The sequence below is a fragment of the Heliangelus exortis genome, chromosome 2 (assembly GCF_036169615.1).
Source record: "Heliangelus exortis chromosome 2, bHelExo1.hap1, whole genome shotgun sequence".
Lineage (NCBI taxonomy): Eukaryota > Metazoa > Chordata > Aves > Apodiformes > Trochilidae > Heliangelus > Heliangelus exortis.
The window spans coordinates 67609790-67622780 of NC_092423.1; the positions used below are offsets into that span (position 1 = coordinate 67609790).

The 12991-nt window shown below is 43.4% G+C and overlaps 1 protein-coding gene across 2 annotated transcripts in view; it reads left to right on the forward strand.

Annotated features, from left to right (window-relative positions):
• The window catches only part of SLC22A23 (solute carrier family 22 member 23), a 113356-nt gene that overhangs the window by 15057 nt on the left and 85308 nt on the right, over positions 1–12991 (forward strand). For both annotated transcript variants that reach the window (XM_071736529.1, XM_071736530.1), the window contains exons 2-3: positions 1874–1977; positions 7294–7448. In XM_071736529.1, coding sequence (XP_071592630.1) covers positions 1874–1977; positions 7294–7448 — 259 coding nt within the window. The remainder of the gene's footprint in view (positions 1–1873; positions 1978–7293; positions 7449–12991) is intronic.

A 12991-nucleotide genomic window follows, 5' to 3' on the forward strand; every position in this document is an offset into this window, starting at 1 on the left:
ACCTTTAAAAAATGTTCTTGTGTAAACTTGACTATTTTACATAAATGTAATTTATACTCTATCAACTAAAAAGGTTTTATCATTTTTAAGCATCATATACACCTTCTGTTAGTGTGGAAATAAACTTGGAGTATTTGAAAGCCTGTAGCTCAGTTGTATTTCCTGAATTTTCTCTGTCTTGTAGCTTCTCTGAGCAGATATTTTTCTGTGCTAACTAGAGATTTGTCCTATAATTGCAACTATTAGGAACTACATTTTCCTCACTTCCTAAATCAAGTCAACATCTTTGGAGGGCACTTCTCACTGCCTTCCTGACCTGTTCACTGCAAATAATTAATGGCTGTTTTGTGGAAAAGATTTGCCCATACCACTTGCTTTTGGTTCCTTAGTAACTTCAGCTTGTAGGTTGGAAGATCAGACATATGCGTCCCACCTTCTACAAGATGGTGATGTGAGGAACTCAAATACATTTAACTAAAACAAAAAGCATGAGCTTGGAAGCTGGCACATTTTTTCTGGCTTCAAAAGTGCTATACTTCTTGGTGAGATGGTATCTCAAGAAGGATGTTTCCTGTGATGTTTGAACCAGAGGGCTGAGTCAGAGCCCTCTTATTGTGGAAGGGCTGGATGTCATGGAAATGTTGGGAAGTCCCTCACACCTAATTGAAGTCCTTTGAGGGAGGCTTTCTTTTGAAGTTGCATCTGACTTTTAAAAAGAAATTGCTTACTTTGTGGTTTTGTCCATGAAACTTCCGGTACCAGTATTAGGAGCACAGTTGCTGTTACATTACACATGAACAGCCATATATTCTGCAAAGTTTCAGTTCTGGAGTCTCTGACTCTCTAAAGTTAGCTGTTATACTCATTTTTCATGAAATGTGCACGGCTCACATTACCATCAGTACTTGAAGACTTCACAAACCATGAACAAACATAGCTTTCTACATTTATTCAAGGGCATAATAGTAATTTCTGAGGGGGATTAAGTTACATGTCTGAGGGTGATGAGGATGTTGGGCTAAAGCCAGGAATGCAGCCTGGCTCTCCTGATGCTAATGCCCTCGAGGAAAATGTCTTGGAGTTCAGGGAAACCTTGCAGTTCCCATCTTTCTCATGAGAAAAAGACGAGGTGCCTGAAATGGTCCATTTTTCTCCTATTTTGTATGGAATGGGTAATACCAGTATCAGGGATAGCTTTAGTGTGGAGGATCAGCCCTTGCCTGAACTCTGAGTTGTGAAATGTCACTGTGGGAGGTGCTGTCCCAGGAGTTGTGTGGCTTCCCTGGGCTTCCTCTTGGCTTCCCCTGGGCTGCCCTGCTTGGTTCCATGCCAGGACCTGGCTTTTCAGACCTGGCCTCACAAGCCATGCTTGTACTCAGTCTTCATTCCCTTCCACTGCTTGGGGAACCGGGATGCTGCTCTGGAAGCAGACGTGTCTTGACCTGTTGTCCAGGGGAGCCTGAAGCTAATGGTCATCAGGGCTCTGTGGCAAAGCTGCTGCTTTTCCCCATCATTCTGAAGAAGTCAGGAGGAGAACTTGCTCTTAAATTGTGGAACTCTCTGCCAGTGGGTTTCCTGGGGCTGGTATGGTGAAATGTTTGGCTACCTCAGTATGGCCAGTGTCTAAAGTCATGTGGTCTGGAACGGGGGTGACTTAAGTATTGCATATTGTCATATCGTGATTGTCTGATAAAACCCACTGGCATAAGCAAGTCTTTAATTTGGGACCCAGGTTTTGACCTGAAGGGGAAAGCTTTCCTCTGCCATTTCTGTGCACTCCCACTAGGACTGAAATTTGGAAGAAGCTATACACCAACTTGTTTAAACGCATCTGAGAGTAACTACTTCAGTTTATCTGTCTTTTTTCTTCCAGTGGGATCTTGTCTGTGATTCTGCCTGGAAAGTCCACATTGCTAAATTCTCCCTGCTGGTAGGATTGATCTTCGGCCACTTAATAACAGGATGTATAGCTGACTGGTAAGTGAAAAAACTTTTAATGCAGTGTAGCTATAAATAAATAAAGTAATAAATATTGTTTAGATTTTCTTCTACTTTATATTCATGAAGAACCTTTGCATGATGATTTTTTAGGTTCTAAAAGGAGCATGATGAATAAACAGTTCAAAACTCTGTGTTAATTGCTTGAACTGAGTAATTTATACCAAGGTAAATAACACCAAAATAGGCTATTTGATAGTTGACTTAGTTATTTCCTGCTAACACTGTATTGCTGTAATGCTGGTGTAGAAATAAGTATTTTCTAATTACATAAGTGAAGCAGTGAATCCTTTGGTTTAAGTTTTTCTTTTTTTTCTTTTTTTTTTTTTTTTTTTTTTTAACTAAGTGATAGGGGAGAGAGGGTCAGAAGAAATTGGAAGTGGCATTGATTTGACTGAATACAAGACTAATGTAATACCAACCTTGTGCTTACGCAGTATCTTTTGCAGGGTAGAAGGCTGTTTTTTGCAAACCTTTCCAGTGTCTATTTTTAAAGTTCTGGTTAAGCACACATTTTGATGTTGTGTTAAGGAATCGCTGACCTGTGTGTTGTTAATATTGGGGTATTAAATTTAAAAGCATAGGGTGCAATTCCTTAAACTGCAGTAGTAAAAACATTATTGGATATTCCAATTATTCTGAGAGTTCAGCCTTTATTTAAAGAAAGGGTCTTGTCATACAAAATAAAGGGAAAAAAAATTTAAAAGCATGACTCAAGTGATCTCAATGGAAACTTGCAGCATCTGAAACAATAGCTCTGCAAAATATCCCCGTCATTTCAGTGGCTTCCAGCACAGTTACCAGTGTTGGTGCTCAAAGTGGCCCCAAGTTAACTCTCTTGCCATTCATTACAATAGGAAAAGAAGAAGAGTTGCCTATTAGGGAAATCTTACAAAGCCTTGGCAGCTCAGCTGGGAGAGAAATGGCCCCCTGTAGATGTGCAGTAACTTGGCTCAGACATTTGTAGCAAAATTGCATTTTAATTTTTTAATACTTGCTAAATTTCTTTAGGCAAGTGAGGAATCATGACTTTTCAGTGAAAAAGCATGATGAAAAACAGTTGGATTTGATTAAAATACCAAAGTAAAACTGGGCTCTAGCAACACGTAGAAATTATAGTGGGGAAATGAACGAGGAATCCTGCTCGGTTTTCCTAAAAAGGAATCAGTGTGGAGAAAGTGGACTTATTCCCAAGTTAGGGAAATGCTACTATAATTGACAAATAACTCACAAATAAGTGAACAAGTTGTTGCTGGAGGCACTGGCTTAAAGAGAGAAATGCAGTAAGCATACTGAATAGTTCTCTGCCACCAAAAGGAGTATCTTGCTCTTCCATCTATTCCTGTCCCCTTGTGTACTTCGTGCTTCCATGTGCATTTGTTGGACCCCTCTGCAAGCTGCTTAGCTGAGCCAATGCAGCATAAAATTACCCTGGTATAAAAATCAGGTTTGTGATTTTTTTTCTTTGGTGAGTTTGAGAGCTTAAGGAAAATCTGCTTTCCAGCTGTGATGCAAAGGAGAAAAAAAGGTAGTTTAGTGGCTGGAGGGATGAGTGAGCCCCTTGCCTTTTCACAGATGACCAGAAAGGACAAGATTTGCTGCCACCAAACCCAGCCCTTGTGCTTCTCTTCAGGTCCCATCCTTGCCATCTTATGTGACTTACCCAGCAGGGGTCCTGCACTGGATGGTATTTTTTTTTTGTCCTTTGGCCTTAGCATTTAGGGCTGGCAAAAGAAGGCTTTAAATGGGATTTACTTAGCTATTTAATGACAACTCGAGTCTCCACTAAGGCAGGGGCTTGTGTGGAAAGACAGATAAAAAAGGAATTGTATGTGTAAAGAGAGAAGAACAACAAAAAAGGATGGCAGCCCCAAGCAAGAGCAGGAGATATTAAAAAGAGTACCGTATAAAAATATTGCAAACTAAAAATCAGTTTTCACTTAAGTCCAGTTCAGGTAATCACAAGAGGCATTGCTCTTTCTGTACCATTAGTATTTGGGTCTTTGCTTTTACTTTTTGAAAGCAAGCTTTTAGAGCTGCACATAGCAAAGTGTATTAAGGTCGTTTGCTAAGTAAACTGAGTGCCCTATGTTCAGAATAAAGCAGGTGTGCATGCTTGGATAGCTGTACGCTTGGATAGGTCAGTCTGGAAAATCTATAGGAAGAAGGTCTGTAAACATGTTTGGCTGTGTGAAGACCAACTGTGTCCAAAGCCCTGAGTAAGCTGATTGCTCAACAGGAGGAGAGTTCCTGGCAGTTTTGTCAACTCTGGCAATTTTGCCAGCTCTGGACAAAGGCTGCTGAGGTCTCTGTGGAAGGCTTCCTTCTGGAGCAGGTGGGCTTGGTGTTCATGTGGCACTGAGAGATGAAATCTCTGCCTCTCACTGCCTGGTACTGCCCCTGCTTTGCACCTGTTTGGTGTTTTATGGAGCTTTTTGTAGCAGTTCAAGCCCCTAACCTGTAAAAAACTGCACGGGAAGAGCAATTTGATTGACAGCAAGAGGAAATCTTAGTCTTCTCAGAGTGGCAAGATACACGTGTAGGAGCATGGGAAGAGAAGCTCTTGTCCTCACATCCCATTCCCTTTCCCCCCATGGCACAATTCTGATGAGTATCTCTAGGAGTATCTTTTTGATGCATCTGCATATCACAGGTGGATCCACAGGTGGATTGCAGATTCTTCTAATGCCTGGGGTTGCTTGTGTCCCTAGTTGTGTCCCTGTGGAGGCACAATTTAGCATCTGATCTATGTAATAGTATGCAATGTAGACTGAGACTTCTGTGGCACAGAAATCCCTCTCTGAAATAGTTTGGGTTGAGGCAGATAGCGTCCCTGGGGCTCTTTTAACAGGGAGCTTGTGTATGTTTTAATTTCTCAAAAGCATTTCCCTATACTGTTGGTCAGATAACTCTTGTCTCCAAATAAAAGGCTTTTTTATACTATGAGACACCTCAAATCTATGGCTGAGAGCTGCCCTGAAGTTTTGATTTTTGAGCAATGTGCTGCATGCTTTGCTGAGGAAGGAGACTACTTCTGTATCTGGGAGGAGATGCTGATGATTCCTTGTACCAGGGGACTTCTCTGGTGTCAGTTGGCTTTCACAGGCCCAGGAGGGTCTTGGATTTCCTGATTCTTCATTATCAGGAATCATTCATTTGCATAACTCATATAATGTTAGATCACCTTGAGTAAAGAGCGTGGGAGGAGGGGAAGAAGGGAACTGATGCATGCTGAGCATGAGGTCTTTTTTAATAAACATCAGGGAATGGCAGGTCTTGTGATGAGAATTAAGTTCCTAATTCTGAGTGTTTGCATAATGCCTTTCCTCTGCGAAACCCTTCCAACAAACACTAATTAGTATGAGTTGCAGCTTGGTGGTTACGAAAATAGGGCTGCGAAAGTCTGCGCAAATTGCTGATAAAACAGTTCATAGGATTGTTTTCTGTATTCAAGGTTTTGTATGAGGTACTTCCCCTCCCTGCCCAAGTGCTTTGTGTTCCATAAATATAAACTCTGAAGCACACGCAGCAGTAAGTGCCCCAGTGTCCATCACGTTCCCAGTGCTCAGCACATCACGAGGCCGTGATGTTGTGTTCCCACCCTGGGTTCAACAGCAGCTCATCTTCTGGTGGCCTGGGCTTGCACAGTGACTGAGAGCAGCCTGCTTTTTCTTCACTGACTTCAGTTTGCATGAAGTCTTCTGTTTTAAGAGCATTAAATGGTTAATGGCAAGAAGCTAAATTTTTCAGGTGCTCCACAGGTGATGCTACAGCTGCAAACCTGTCCTCATTCAAAGAGCCATCTGAGGCGTGCACCTTCTGAGGTGTGACAGGGAAAAATCAGGAGTAGTGACACACATATTACACTCTTCTAGTTCCCAAAAATGTCCAAAATTATAAACGTCTCCTTTTCACCTCTTATTTTATTGATCATGTTCCGTGTAAGTAAAGCTAAATCCAAAATTTTAATTGTGCGTATACAGTATGTACTTTATAGCTGCTAGTAACAATCTGCTGAAGTAATTGAATAGAAACTCTTCAGAATGTGGAACTGGACTAAGTTGTGAGATTTAAATGCTCTTTATTGTTCTGACATTAAACCTGATGGTTGGCGTGCAGCTGACAGACCACTTTGAATAGATCCGTGAAAGCTGCCTACAAAAAGCAAGTTCATATATTCTTTGTGGAAATGGCATATGGAGCTCACTAAAAGGGTTCCTCGGCTCCACTGGAAAACTTGTGGGAGTTGACAAGTTGAAAAGTTTTTGAAATCTCCACATAATGCTCCAATTCTTGCTTAAAAATAGCCATGTGCTCTCTCGTGCTTTGTAGTATTCTCCTTGCTCAGGAAGGGAGGATGGGGGGGGAGAATTATAAACACTAAGTACATGAATAAGAGACATGAAACTCTCATACTCCTTTGACATAAGAGAGCCAAACTGCAGCAAGTGCCCCTGCATTCATCATCAGCATAGCTCTTCCTCCTCACCAGTGCTGCACCAACACATGCAGCTACAGGTTGTAGCTGCAAAGGAGCACTGCAAATCCTGATGCCCACATTGACAGTATCATTTTTGCAGCAGTTCCTTCCTCATCCTCCTGATGGGCTGGTTTTGCAGCTCTCAGCAGCCTCTGTAGGGATGTGATGTGGAGGGACTTAGAAGTTCACTGTTCCCCTGTGTGTGTTGCAATCAGCTCCCTAAGGCTCAGGGAAGTGACACAAGCCCTGTTTAATGCTTGGTCTGTGTTTGTTAGGCTTGAGAGGCTAAGGAAAGTAGGTTTTTAGGCCTGTTTCTCATGCAGATGAGGCTGGGAAGCATATGTCTGTTGGGAAGAAAGGAGCTCTGAGGCTGTATACTTGGAGAAATTGTAATATACCACGCTGTATATAGCACATGGTATCATACGCTCTCCGGTGTGCTACTATAGAAAGCTCTGGGAAGTTGTTTTTAATCTCCAAGGTATTTGTTTGTGTCCTTACTGTAGTTCTTAGAAGCTTCCTTGTCCACTTTGGGTGTTTGAAAAATGATGTGTAAATCAAGTGGTAATACATGATGCGTTATCCCTGCTAGATCCCATAGGAAGTGAACTTGTCAGTGCAAAGCTGATGGAGTAACCTGAATTTTAGTAAGCAGAAAAAAAACCCCAAAAATACAGAAACAAGCATTAAAAACAGATGGTAAAATTTGGAACAGATAGCTTGACTTGTTCTCCTCCTTGGTAGTTGTTACGTCCATCTAGCATTATGTCTATCCTGACTTTTAACACTTGTTTCTTCTTACTTCCAATTTTTAGGGTGGGTCGACGGCCTATATTGCTCTTCTCTGTGATATTCATTTTGGTATTTGGACTGACTGTGGCACTCTCAGTGAATGTGACCATGTTCAGCACACTCAGGTTTTTTGAGGGGTTTTGCCTGGCTGGAATAGTCCTCTCCCTGTACGCACTACGTGAGTATGCCTTCATTTACCCATCCGTATGTATCTTCATTGAGTATGTGGCTTCCTGTTCTTTGGAAGTTCCCATTTGGCTTCTCATTTTTATCCAAACAGATCAAACCAGAATTGTATGGGCTGAAAAAGCTTTAGCCTGAGTTTTGGTAAGGAGGTATAGGGATTTTGCAGCTGTTTCTTTAAGTGGCTACCGAGCAGCTTGTGAAGCTCTTGGAGAGGTCATTTTCAAAGAGTTGAAAGGTGTTTGGGGTTTGCTTGTTGTTGTTTAAACCTAGAAGTTGATGGTGTTGTGGCCATGATGTGTAATGGGAGTGGATTTCACCCTGCTGTATTCAGCTCAGTAGGACGCTCCCCGCTTTTGCTGTCTCTAGGGGCATGTATTCTGGCACTTATTCAGAAATTCCTCTGTTACTTGCAGCAGGAGATACCATGTTCCTGCCTCAGGATTGTAAAGTACAACAAAAATATGTTAGAAGAGCCTGAAGTCCTTTTACCAATAAAATTTTTCTTGGTTTTGTTTGTTTCATGGGGGAAAAAACCAACAGATAAAAACCTGGATAAAAGCTTTTAAGAAATATCTACGTGCTCATGTCTGGGGTGACTGGTAAACTTGCAGCCAAAATATTTGAAAAACCCTTTCCAAGGCCTTGTTTTTGGAGAGTATGAGTGATGCCACAAACCTAATTTGTGTCCATTGGAAATGCTGTAAAGAGCTCTGTCCGGTTACACTTTCTTGGCTGTTTGCAGTTAGCAGATAGTGCTGCACCAACTGAGGAAAACACAAAACTTTGTCCTTTTATAATGACTCTGGAAAAGTGTAATCTAATTAAATCCTGGAAGTTGCTGTACAGATCTCCATAAATTTTTATTTACTTCCTATCATAGGTGGTATCTAACCCAACAAAATTTAGCAGAGCATCCTTACTCTGCATGGATGCTTTGTAGTATTAAGTTCCAAGGTGTTTGTTTTGATTTTGGTGTGCATCAAGGGGAAAGAAGCCTGCTTGTTCTGTATTCTACTTCTTCATTATAGCTGACATGGTGCCTAAGGTACATTTTTTTTTTTTTTCTTCTGTTGCCTTTAGTCATGTAGTCTCTATTGAGAATTTTTTGCACCAAAAAGCAAAACTACCACTCAAGTAATTTACCTGTCTGGTTCCTGTGTGAGAGGGCTTCAGCCATTACAAGTATGATATTCAGCCCAGTGCTGCATGATGCTGGTTTTGCTTGATTAATGGTTTGTTGGGGTTTTTTGTTTGCTTTTACTTCTAAGTCATTGTAACTGAAGATTTTTGTGGGGAAATGCCCTCTAAGTAAAAGTTTCATTATGGATCTTTTTGAGATCAGAGTGGGAGTGCTTATATCACTTTAAATCAGTCAGTAGCTTGCCAGCCAAGGCTTTCATTCATCATATGGGAGATGGTGGTTAATCCATGCTTTGCTTGAACCGGGGAAAGGATTTGTGTCTGATTTCTCTCCTATAACTCAAGTGTTTGCTATAACCACTGCATGTCAGTGGTTGTAAATGGGTGGCTGTCTGGACAGACAATGGATTTAATAGAGCTAATAGGCACTAGAAGAGATCTGTGGGAAATCAGCTGCAAGCTGAACATCAGTGCACTTCTGTGGAAGCGACAAAATGTGAAAGGTGAAGCACCTGCAGCCTGAGTAAATCTTCTGACCTTTTGTTTGGGTGGTGAGGGTATTGGATTTTTCTGCATTAAGTATTTTTATTTAAACTAACAAGTTGTCATCTTGGTGTAGAGTCATGAGATATGAGTAATCCCTGAAATCTTAAGAGAATGGGAGGAACAGGTTTTGTTTGTTTTGTTGTTGCTTTTGATTTTAATACTCTAATCTGTTAGGCTTCCCCTCAATTTAGATTTACCCCGTTTCTCTTTCTGCTACAATCTGTAGCTTGCCATTGCAGTCCTTGTGTAGTCTTCTATTGCAAAGCCCCTCTTCCCTTCCTCTTAATGGCCTTGATTTCTTCCCCTGGAGGTTTATTGCCCCTGAATTCAGGGCAGGCTGCTCTTAGTGGAACAATAGAAAGTGGAAAGTTTGATCTGCTAGACATGGTCATTAGCTGAAGTTTTCAAAGATGCTGTGCAGAAGCAAACTGCATGGGTTTGCGTAGCCTGCAAAGGTAATTAGCCTGCCACAAAGATTCTTTTACACTGGGTTGAACTTACTAGTTGTGCTTCGATTTATGGCCTGCCGGAGGGAAATTGTAAATAACAGTCCTGGCTGCTTGGGGAGAGGGATGAGCACCAAAGTGCTGTCTTCAAAGAGAGACCAAGGTTGAGCTGCCCACAGTATTCAAACCACACTCCTCTTAATAGCCTCGCTCTGGTTTCCCCCCCTATATCTGCCAGAAGGTGCAGAGTGAGCTTAGGGATGAGCTTCACCTTCTGTGGGGGACAGCACTTCAGCTTGAGCCACATGTGCTCCTCTGCAGGCTTTCCTCACTATTGTAGTGAGCTCACCTCTTCTGTCCTCCAGGTGCAAGCCCTTGCCTGGAGCTGTTGGGGACTTGTTTAAAGAAATAACTTTGAATGCTGGTATGTTAAACTGAAAACTTTTCCTGCAGCTGCTGTACTTTCATTAGGAAAGATGTTTCAGGTGAAATTTCTAGTGAAGCTGTGGGAAGAGACGGGCTTGCCACGGGTGATGGATGGTTCTTGTTGCAGAGAAGTAAATGTGGGACTTTCTCTTCCTGGGTGCTGCTGGTCATTGCATCATCTAGGAGAATGAAAAGCAGTTAATCCTCTTCTAGTGAACAAACACAAGCAGCTTTGAAAGGCTTATGTTTCATGCTGATATGGGGGACAGGGGAACTTCTAGCTTTTCTAGAAGCAGTTTCCTGCTCAGTATCCAGCCTTCAGTGGATTCCTGTGCTCCTGAGCAGCTGGCATCTCGTGTGGTGAGGCACCAGCAAGATCCTCAGGAAGCCCTTCCCATGAGGGCAATGTGGCTCCTACTATGCCATGCCTAGCAGTTATCTTATGCAGAGCTGGAGCTGTTTGCTGTGATGTGCTGGTTATGCCCCTTCTGTGTTTGCTGAGCAGCTTTCTGCATAAATGGGCTGCCCCATGTTGGAGGAGAGTTCTGGCAGTGGAGGCAAAACCTCCCAAAGGGAGATCCAGTGGAGGGAGGTGTGCCAAGGAGCACTCTGGCTGCAGTGGTTGGAAGGGGATGTATGGCCTGCTTAGCAGTTAATTATAGAAGAGTGTAGATTGGGGGTGCTGGAGAAGGACAGGTTGTTTAAGATGAAGCACAGGAAAAGGTGTTGTTTTCTGAGAGTGTCTTTTGCCCCTGGACTGACTGTCTCGTGCACATCTAGGGAGGTTAAGGACCGGCACCCTGAGCCTGCTGCCTCAGCACAGTTTGCTTCACAGGGCTGTAGCCTGATTGTGTTGCCCAACTGAAGACAAGAAGGTTTGAGTTTACTGACTGGAGTTTGGAAAGCCCCAAGGCCAGTCCTGCAAGGAGTTTTCTTCGGCCAAGAGTGAGGGGAAGAGGTGTGGGAGCCCTGAGCAGGGACATGTGTGGCTGAGTGATGCTTCAGCTGGTGCCTGTGGGCTGGTGCCAGCAGGCAAGGTGTGCCACTGGTACTGCAGAGAGCTCTGCTTGCAACTCCTGCGGGACAAAGTACACTCGGCAAACGTGGGAGTCATGGGAGAAAGCAAATGTGATTATCTCGAGGGTGGGGAGGGTGTTGCTTCTGGGTCACTTTAGTCTAGCTGGTGGGGTATTGCCTCGGCCGTGACCCTGGGGCAGCTTTTTCCTGCATGACCCTGGGGTAGCCTTTTCCTGCATACTTGCGCGGAACGCCAGATGCTGCGGCTGACTCAGCACGGGTCCCTTCTTCAGGGTTCGCTTTCACGAGCCAGCGTGAGCTGATGCAAGAGGTCTCATGGCTGAGGGCAGGAGTTCCCCCTCCCTGTTCTTCCCCTCTCCTCTCACGTGCTGTTGCCTAAACCATGCTGCTGCCCGCATCCGTCCAAGCTCTCTGCTTTGGAAGCCATGCATCCACCTTCCCTCTGGAAAGACCAAGTGTGCTCTTGTCAGTGGGAAGCACCCTCTGATCTTGTCTCCTCTTCCTCTGGGAGATCTCCTGCTAGGCATCATGTCCCTTGCCTTGGGGATAGAGTGGGAGCATGGCCCCGGACTGTGCAGGGCCAGTAAAATGGGTAAAGAGAAGGATCCTTCCCAGCTGATCACTTCCTATGCTGTATCCATCTCCTCTCTTGTGTCCTTGCTTTTGTTGCTTTCTGGAGTGAAAGCTAGGATGGTGAAACTGACTAAACTATTTCAGGGGTACAACAGTGCTAGGGGAGAGTAATATTTTTATGGCAAATGCTCCTGGCAGGTTTAACAAGCCTCCTGTTTAAGTACTGCATGACATCACTGATGTCTACACCAGAGCTCAGACAGTGCCAGCCATGGATTTGCACACAATTGCAGGCTGATCAGCAGTTTCATGGGTGACTGAATTGCAGATTACACTGCAAAATTAGAAACTCTAGACTTGAATGAACTGGTAAATAGGCTCTGGAAATAGCTTTGCTGAAAGGGAAACAACAGCACCTTGGGTTGGAGCAAGGAAGCAGGGGTGCTCGTCTGATGCGTAGTAACAGGATGAGTAGGCATGTTGTTTTCTCTTAGGCTGTTAGGAGAAAAAAGGTACAATTGCTGTTGAAAATCATAGGTTGGGTTTCAAAAACCAGGAGAAGCTTGGCAAAGGCTTCCAGACTGCTTAAGATGTCCAGCTGTGATGAATCTTTCTTATTTATAGCTAGGTCAGTCAAACCTGCAACTCCTGTCAATTGCACAGGCGCTGATCTGAGAGAGGCTAAATGTAGCTTCTTAAGAGTTTTATTTTTCTTTAACGTGTAAGCTGGAAAGCTAGAGTGATGTGCTAGAAAGCTCACTTCAGGCTGAAGCAGTGAGCGAGTGCCAAAATACAGCGTCAAAGTCTCTGGGTGTTACGCTGTACTGAAGCAAGATTTGTAAAATGATTTTGCTTCCAGTCAGGTGTCAATATAAAGAGTGCGATTTCTTATTTTTTTTTTCCCTTCCCTTCCCTCCCTCCCTCCCTCCCCTCTCCTCCCCTTCCTCCCAGAAGTGTATAGTCTCAGATCCTGAAGCATTCCAAGTTTATAATACCAAACTCCCTTGGAGCTTGAATGGTCTAAACAATATAATTGCTTGATTTATTCTCAGTTTTCCTCTCCTGGCTCTTCATTAGCAAGCATGGCCTTGGCTAGGCAAGGCAGGGGAAGCACCAGGAACTGCATGCTCTGAAGCTCTTCTGTGTAATCTGAAACAGCTCAATAAATAACTCTGCAATGCATTCCCAAATCGGATGATGTGGAAAATATCTGACTGCTTTCCAGTGCATTGACATGTGCTTTAGCTCTGCAGTAACATGCAGTTCTCTCCGCTGACAGGTCTGTGATAAGATCAAGGTTGTTAAGCCACCTACCTTCTGTTTGTCTAACCAGCCTTCCCTTGCTCTGAGTCACTGGAAGTAGGAG